An 8,786-nucleotide genomic window follows, 5' to 3' on the forward strand; every position below is an offset into this window, starting at 1 on the left:
TGTCTCTTGATGTTATATTTGATGAATTTTTTCTCATAGTCTTGATTGAGTAAAGAAAGTTCTTCAAAGACCGATAGGTTAGTGCTAACAAAGTTTCTTTATAGTTAATTAGTTATTGCTTATTTAAAGTACCACAAATAGCACATTCGAACACTTGGCACATACGAAAACCATTCACATATGGTGTAACTCGTCTTTGAAATGTCTACACGCTAATAAACTATAATCCTAATTGAGGGCCGACATACAATCTTCGAACTAACATGTATAGTAGTTCTGATTCAACTTATGACAAATCTAGTTCTAGTAAAGTTGACCTTAGCAATGCGTTCACACATAAAAGATATGGAACTTGTTTGTGGACCATCAGTCAATCCTTTTACACCCGTATTGTTTCTTGGTTTTTTCTCTTCATTGCTTCTTAAACATATTTTGTGGTCATCCTTAAGAGTTTGTTTTTCAATAACATAAACTCTTAACCTCCTTTCTCCTACGAATATTTTTAAATGGCATCATAATAGATTAATAGTACTAACTTCGTAAAAGAATAAGGTACTCTATAGTCTATACTATACAGCTCATGTGCACGAATCCTTCGTCAAACTTGTAATAAAGAAGAAGAAAAATGTCACACATCCCGATAATTACCACCGACGCTACTTTGGAAAGTGAAAAGAAGAAAGAAAGCTAAATCAGTGGCACATCACAAAAGGCATAGATTAAAGAAATAAAGCGAAGTACTATTATGGGTTCAAAGAGTATAAAGAAGATAATGAAACAAATTTGCTTTAATGTTTACAGTTGTTTTACACATCTTTCGAATGGGACAACCAAATATTGAAAATGGCTACCAAATTACAAAATACAACGACCCTTCTTCCTTCCTTATTGGTTCTCATAATCACAACATTACACGTAAATGTCTCTATAATATGTATAGTAGTTCTGATTCTTATTATTATTTGTATAATAAAGAAAAAAGATTGAAGTAAATTAAAAGGATATTTTAAAAGGTAATAAAAAGAAGTCAAATCACATGATGGAGCAGCTTTGTGGATTCTCTTCGCTGAAGTAATCACATCTGGTGACGTGGCATGTTCGGTAAGCAGGTGGCGGTGGGCAGCCCCCACCCCAGCTATCGTAGACTGGTCGTCCATAGCACTCGTATGGCTGCGGCGGCGGCATTCCATATCCATTGAACGCTGGCCCTCCGTAACCATCATAGTATGATGGTCCACAACACATTGCTGGCTGCCCTTGCGGCATCATTGGGATCACCTGTGGTGGTGGTCCCGGCTGCTGCTTCGGGGCAGGAGCGGGTGCTGGCGCAGGTGCGGGAGCTGGTGTCGGTTTAGCGGCGGCTGCTGGCTTCTCGGGTTCTTTAGGCTTTTCGGCTTGCTTCGGCTTTTCGGGTTCTTTAGGCTTTTCGGGTTCTTTAGGCTTTTCAGGCTGCTTAGGCTTCTCAGGTTCCTTGGGCTTTTCTGGAGCTTTAGGCTTCTCAGCATCTTTAGGCTTCTGAGGAGCTGGTTGTGGCTGAGGCTGAGGAGGCTTGGGTGGCTCGACGATCTCGATGGTCTTTATTGAGCCGCCGCCTTTGGAACATAGTTTGTCCATGATCCTCTCAGGACTACAGCAAACCACCTTGATGATGACAATGTTGGCCTTTTCATCGAACAATTGGTCTCTTATTTCTCTTGTTCCCAATCACATAAGATAAATCCACTCAGTCCATTTCCAACAAAAACAGACAAAAATAATTCACCAAATAAAGAAGAAAGAAAAAGAAAGAAGTAACTCACGAGGGAATTTGCATAGAACCTTCTTCACTTTCTTGTAACACTTGGCACAATCAAGATCCACCTTCAACTTCATCATAGTAACCTGTTTTTGAGATATCAACATCACTAAATCCTCAGCTTCTTCTTCTTCTTCCATAGTTTTTTTTCTATATATTAATTGTATATACTTTGGATTTGACATTTATAAGATCTTATTACTGTAATAAACAACCAACACCAAAAAAGAGGGTAGAAGAACAGATTCGATCTCTGACACAAAAAGAGAAAGAGAAGAATCTGATCTCTTCTTCTTTTTTCTTGTTTTTATTTTGGGGTTAAAGAGAATCTGATTTCTTCTCATAGTTTCCACAAAGTTGGTGCTGTCTTTTTTAATCCACACAAAAACAAACACAACCCACATATACAAAAAAAACTCTCCATGTTAATAATAAATAAACAAAGAGATATATGCCCACAAAGATGTTAAATATCCTCAAGACCCACATCATATTAAAACTCACAAACTAAACTGAACAAAAGAAGAGAAGAGAAGAGTAGAGAAGAAAGAAACCTTTTCCTTGCCCTTCTCGGTCATGGCTTTGGTATGAAGAGCTGAGATCTGAGATCTGAAATCTGACGGTGGCTCTAGCTTAGAGTCTACTTCAAGAGAGAGAGAGATAGATGGGTGGTGGTGAGAAGTGTAACTTTTATAATACAGACTCAAATCCTGCTCAACCAATGTTATGGTGACACGCGTTACTAGTTGGCGTCGATTTTGATTAATCAGAAAAAAAAGCTTTCTCATATCTCTTATAAAAATAAAAAATGCTGCAGCCTAAGGTAGTACAATAATGAATCACCAGAACCCTTTTCACATCTCTAACTTTCATAGTTGCCATTATTTGACTTAAACCAAGATCTTTCTTTCTTGATTTGTTTGTTTTTTTCATCTGTTACCAAATGCCAAATGATATTTACTGCTCATCTCTTAAATTCATTGTTTCTTTTCTAGTTTTATACTTTTAATATTCAATGTTTCTTTACTAGTTTTACTATAAACACATTGACATGCAAGAAAAAAAAGATTTAGACTATTTTAAGTAAAGGAGTGGGATGTGAGTCGGCTTATATTCAATTTTCTCAATCATTCTTCCTTCAACGCAACTCTTTGTCTCCTTCTATAATTTTGTTTGTTTATATAATACTTACTTCTTCTTTTTTTTTCATATGGTATCTTTGTAATTTTGTATATCCAGCTCGATTAATCAACCACTCCAATAGTCCAACTCCCACATCACATGTTTTGTAATTATCTAATAAAAATTAAGAGAGATAGACATAAATTTTGTATGTTTCTATCTTTTAATATTTTCATTTTTAACTAACGAACAAAGAGAGCAATCATCATCATCATCAATTCTTCATACGTAAGAAGAAGATAGAACGAGAGAAAAACAACAACAAAAGAAAGAGCTGGAAGATTCGTCACATGCAGAATAGTTGGTCGAATAATAACACTTTATCTTTTGAGCGTTTTGTATTTTTTTTACAAAGGCCAATAGAAAAAATGTCCCTATGTGATGCATATTGGTGGTATATGAGTCTTGAATATATCATTAGACCCAATGGGCATTTCGTAATACAAAAACATAACTCTTATTGGACTCTCTCTACCTTTAGATCGGAAACTTCAATCCTACTCACCGAGTCCAACGGGCCGTTTCACATTCATTTTCATTTTCATACACAATGTATGATCTAAAATATTAGGGGTAGGACCGTAGGAGGATTACCAGTTTGGATTCGATACGGTTCAGTTAATTGGGGTTTTATAAATCTTTAGCAGAAGGACTCTAACAAAAATTTGTATTTGACATTTTTAATTCGATACAGTTTCAGTTTGGTTGGAAGATCTTAGCCAAACAGATTGCATATAAACTGTCGTTCGATTTAGGTTGGTTTGGGCTCGGTTAATATGAGTACGTCTAATGAAGCTGGAATTAAAACATCATGATAGGTTACATATGAATAAAGCACTTAAACATCATAAAGTTTCATGAAAGAAAAATAAAACAATACATTTTCTAACAATATGTGTTTGTTTCAGTGACGATCATGCCCCAAAAAGTGGCCTTCTAAGTACCAAAGACCAAAGTGGCTATGCCTAGTTATGATGCACCTCATACCCCAATTCTTGCTCTCTCTTATCTTATGTCAACTTTAAAGTTTCTCCTCTTTTATATATCTTGCAAGACAATTTTTCAGTTGTTGTAGTTTTTTTTTTAAAAAATAAAAAAAGAAGAGATACCATTATATATATGGAGAAAATACAGTGTGTTTCTTTCTCCTGAGAGATTACATTAGGGGAGCATCCAAAGAGATTGAACTTAAACCGGTTGGAAATTTGAAAACCAGAGATAGAGATAAGTGTCTTGTGGTGATCTTGGTGGAGTAGATTTAGTGTTAAGTATACGATTTAGTTGAAACAGATTGACAAGAATATATAATACTGAGAGAGACACACGGGAATGTACAAAACAAGGAGTCGTCGTCGTCACGGCTGAAAATTCAAATAAATAATGAGATTGGAAATCTGTTGGGTCCCAATTTTGCAACTCAAAAGTCAGGAAGACTTTGATAAGATTCTGTCCTTTTTGATGTGATTGCCAAGATATATATCCTCTCTACTTTGTGTGGCTCCGAGACATGTACTACTTAGATACTTTCTACCTTATCTTTTATCCATTCACGCATTAACAAATTTGATTGGTATCATTCTATTGTTTTTTTCGCTATGTAAAGAAATGGTACGGAGTTGATGATGAGTATTTTTACCATACAACGTTTTGTACCCTCTACTTTTGTTTGTGCCACCACTTTTTTGTGACGGCAATTTTCAAAATATTTTAGTTTAACGTACGTACATCATTTTTTCTTCAACTTTTATCTCTTATCCATTATTTAATGTCTCTATTTTATATATCACTAGTTTGATCCGACAACATTAAATCTTGAGCGAGCATCTTTCAACTCAAAAGATCATCTATGAAGTATAAAGTAAACTATATACGTATCACATATACAGTATATTGAAAATGAGAAGCTGGTCCGAGAACGACAAGCACTCGAGACAATGAAATGTTAATGGAATAGAAGAAATTCGTTTTGGTCGATGCAGAAGCATGCCCGGCCCGCAAGGTAGGTGATGTCTCGTTCGCTTTTTGCCTTAATGAAAAAAAAAAGATATGAACGGTCCAAATGAAATGATTGCTGTAATTTTTGTGGTGCGTAATTATTGAATGATTTACGGTTCGTGAACAACAATGTGTATACATAGTATTTGTTTTAACTTTTATGTGATAATAAGGGAAAGTGAGGAGGAAAGCGAAGAAATATAAAAAGAGGCTTTTTAGGGGTTTAGGACTGTAACGGAATAAAGGGAAAATTAACAATAAGGAAAATGTCGTTTTCTGTGTGGAAGAAGAATAATGAATAATAGTGTGGGGGATTGTGTGATGATGTGTCATTCGCTCAATTCGAAAATTCATTGCTTCAAAATTACTCAAGAATCATATTAACTAGTAGTGGTGTTTGTCTCTACAACGATCTCTCTTACCCTCCCATGGACTTATTCCTTCAAACAGAAAGAGAAAATAAAAGACAATAAATATTCCTTTTGTTAAAGTTCTTGATGTTTTTTGTGTAGAATTGTGCATATTTCTTTGTTGTTCAACTAATATAGACCTTTGTGTTTTTTTCTTTTCTCATAGCAAAGTTGAAAGCCAAACAATGTTTTCATATATATGTCAGGAGGCTCATTTTAACCAAAACGATAGAGCTTTGAGACATGTCACTGTCTAATTAACACTAATCCATCTTGCATTTGTATAACCTTCATTCTAAAAAACATAGTATTAGTTATCTTTTGCCTTTTTTAATTTGCTTAAAACGTTTGAGTGCTTTACTCTTATGTAATCCATTTTCCTAAGAATCGAGTGAATAGTTTAACCACTTTAACCCCCTTTTACTTTAATATTATTTGCCGTCGTCTCCTCAAATCACTGTTTTTTTAATTGGACTTTTCACGGACACAACCAATGGAAAAGTGCAAAAAAGCATATTCAAAGGTTCTCATCTCAAACCCACTCGGACAAGTCCAAGTGTCACAGCAGTCAGCAGCCCACTCTGTAAATAACACGTTAGCATGATTGGCACGTGGATGGAGTTTTGTTATGTGCGCACCACGAACTTACCACGCCTACGCAACACGACCTCCGTGAGAATACTAACGGCCGTTCACTTCCACTTGCCTATTTCTGAATTGCAATTCTCACGGCGTTGGAAACGTGAAACGTTGCGTCCTAGTCGAGTGTCAAAAACAGGCCCACTCGAGACAAGCATCGAACTAGACAGAGTCCTGAGTGTGTCGGACGTCTAAAGACACGTGCGTCTCACAAGCTTGGAAAAAATAGGAAAGCCAGACCATTTAGAACCTCCCAATGTGCCTTTGCTGGTCTTGCAGATCTCATCTTCCTTAATTTAATTCTTTTTTGCCTTTTTACCATACTCCTTAAGTCCTAATTAGTCAAAGATCAGTATCATTTAATTGTGATTATATGAGTATTTATTGACAAAAGATTTTGTATTCGTGAAAAAGTGACACGTAACGTATAGGAAAAAGGGGTAATAATGTAATTCGAAACAGCATTCACAATTTATGACAGTAGTTCCCCTGTCTTGTCCTTTGGTTATATATAAACAAGAACAACAACGAAACATTGTATCTTTGTTTGGTACTTCAGGGAAGAAGAAGAAAGAAAGAAAGAGATGGACGCCGAGAAGGGTAGTGATAAAAACAGTGCCCATCTCTCCTCGGACCACGAGCGTTGTCCCGTGGAGGAAGTGGCTCTGGTGGTTCCTGAGACGGACGATCCAAGCATACCGGTGATGACATTCAGAGCTTGGTTCTTGGGTCTGAGCTCTTGTGTTCTGCTCATCTTTCTCAACACTTTCTTCACCTACCGCACGCAGCCGCTCACCATCTCGGCCATCCTCATGCAGATCGCTGTCTTGCCCATCGGCAAGTTCATGGCTAGGACTCTTCCCACCACTTCTCGCAACCTTCTTGGGTGGAAGTTTAGCCTCAATCCTGGTCCTTTTAATATCAAGGAGCATGTCATTATCACCATCTTTGCCAATTGTGGCGTCGCTTACGGTGGTGGTGATGCTTACTCCATTGGGGCTATCACTGTTATGAAGGCTTACTATAAGCAGAGCCTTAGCTTCATCTGTGGCCTCTTCATCGTCTTGACCACTCAGGTATCTTTCTCTCTCTCTCTTTGGCTTTCAAGATTCGTTTAAGATCTGTTAGTTGACCAACAATGGAAATGAAATTTTGTAGATTATCGGTTATGGTTGGGCTGGAATTTTGAGGAGGTACTTGGTTGATCCTGTTGACATGTGGTGGCCTTCTAATCTTGCTCAAGTGTCTCTCTTCAGGTTTTAAATCCAATCTTGATTCGTATATTACCTGCACTGCGAGAAAGCTGATTCCGTTGAAGTTGAATTGTATTGTTTCTGTGTTTTGTTTCAGAGCGTTGCACGAGAAGGAAGAGAAGTCTAAAGGCTTTACGAGGATGCAGTTCTTTCTAGTGGCTCTTGGTGCAAGCTTTCTTTACTATGCGCTTCCAGGCTATCTATTCCCAATCTTGACCTTCTTCTCATGGGTTTGTTGGGCTTGGCCTAACAGCATCACGGCTCAGCAAGTTGGCTCAGGGTACCATGGCCTTGGTGTTGGAGCCTTCACTCTTGACTGGGCTGGTATCTCTGCTTACCATGGTAGTCCCTTGGTGGCTCCATGGTCCTCTATCCTCAACGTTGGTGTTGGTTTCATCATGTTCATTTACATCATCGTCCCTGTTTGTTACTGGAAGTTCAACACTTTCGATGCCAGAAAGTTCCCAATTTTCTCCAATCAGCTCTTCACTACCAGCGGCCAGAAGTATGACACAACCAAGATCTTGACACCGCAGTTTGATTTGGATATTGGTGCATATGACAGCTACGGGAAGCTTTACCTCAGCCCTCTTTTCGCACTCTCCATTGGATCCGGGTTTGCGAGATTCACTGCAACTCTAACTCATGTGGCATTGTTCAATGGCAGGTTTGTTACTTTTGTGATTCAGTTTTGTTGAGTAGGTAGGGCACTGTGAGAAGAGAATCATCATCACTTGGCGTGTTTGTGCAGGGATATATGGAGGCAAACTTGGTCTGCAGTAAACACCAGGAAGCTGGACATCCATGGGAAATTGATGCAAAGCTACAAAAAAGTGCCTGAGTGGTGGTTTTATATATTGCTGGTAGGAAGCGTAGCTATGTCTCTCCTCATGTCTTTTGTGTGGAAGGAGTCAGTGCAGCTTCCATGGTGGGGAATGCTCTTTGCTTTTGCATTGGCCTTTATTGTCACACTCCCTATTGGTGTTATTCAAGCAACTACAAATCAGGTTAATTAGTAGTTTATATGAGAGACAAGGCCTCCTCCAGTAACTAATGCTCATATCTTTGTATATTGTTTTCTTAACATTTGCAGCAACCAGGGTATGATATAATAGGGCAGTTCATAATCGGTTATATCCTGCCTGGGAAACCCATTGCAAACCTGATTTTTAAGATCTATGGGCGGATCAGCACAGTCCACGCTCTCTCATTCTTGGCAGACCTTAAGCTTGGCCATTACATGAAAATCCCACCGCGCTGCATGTACACAGCTCAGCTGGTTGGCACTGTGGTAGCTGGTGTGGTGAATCTGGGAGTGGCCTGGTGGATGCTGGAGAGCATTCAAGACATATGCGACATCGAAGGAACCCACCCTAATAGCCCCTGGACTTGCCCCAAGTACAGAGTGACGTTTGATGCTTCAGTTATTTGGGGGTTGATAGGACCAAGACGGCTGTTTGGACCAGGAGGCATGTACCGTAACCTTGTCTGGCTCTTCCTCATTGGAGCTGT

The 8,786-nt window shown here is 38.4% G+C and overlaps 2 protein-coding genes across 3 annotated transcripts in view; one reads left to right on the top strand and one right to left on the bottom strand.

Annotated features, from left to right (window-relative positions):
• Window positions 760-2,728, bottom strand: LOC104718736 (predicted GPI-anchored protein 58). Of its 2 annotated transcripts, XM_010436535.2 has the most exons (3): window positions 2,350-2,728; window positions 1,800-1,881; window positions 760-1,691 (listed from the first exon to the last, which is right to left on the bottom strand). In XM_010436535.2, exons 1-3 carry the CDS (start codon window positions 2,581-2,583, stop codon window positions 1,033-1,035), a joined length of 975 nt encoding a protein of 324 aa, XP_010434837.1. In that variant the 5' UTR covers window positions 2,584-2,728; the 3' UTR covers window positions 760-1,032. The 2 variants fall into 2 exon arrangements, with proteins under 2 accessions (XP_010434837.1, XP_010434838.1); XM_010436536.2 differs by lacking the exon at window positions 2,350-2,728 and having other exon boundaries at window positions 760-1,693; window positions 1,800-2,336.
• LOC104720306 (oligopeptide transporter 3) overlaps window positions 6,556-8,786 on the top strand; it is a 9,378-nt gene continuing 7,147 nt past the window's right edge. Inside the window, exons 1-5 of the mRNA XM_010438230.2 lie at window positions 6,556-7,097; window positions 7,180-7,277; window positions 7,372-7,941; window positions 8,026-8,281; window positions 8,368-8,784. Of these exons, the coding sequence (XP_010436532.1) occupies window positions 6,606-7,097; window positions 7,180-7,277; window positions 7,372-7,941; window positions 8,026-8,281; window positions 8,368-8,784 (1,833 nt within the window). The 5' untranslated portion in view covers window positions 6,556-6,605. The remainder of the gene's footprint in view (window positions 7,098-7,179; window positions 7,278-7,371; window positions 7,942-8,025; window positions 8,282-8,367; window positions 8,785-8,786) is intronic.

This window comes from Camelina sativa, chromosome 10, assembly GCF_000633955.1.
Source record: "Camelina sativa cultivar DH55 chromosome 10, Cs, whole genome shotgun sequence".
Classification (NCBI taxonomy): Eukaryota; Viridiplantae; Streptophyta; class Magnoliopsida; order Brassicales; family Brassicaceae; genus Camelina; species Camelina sativa.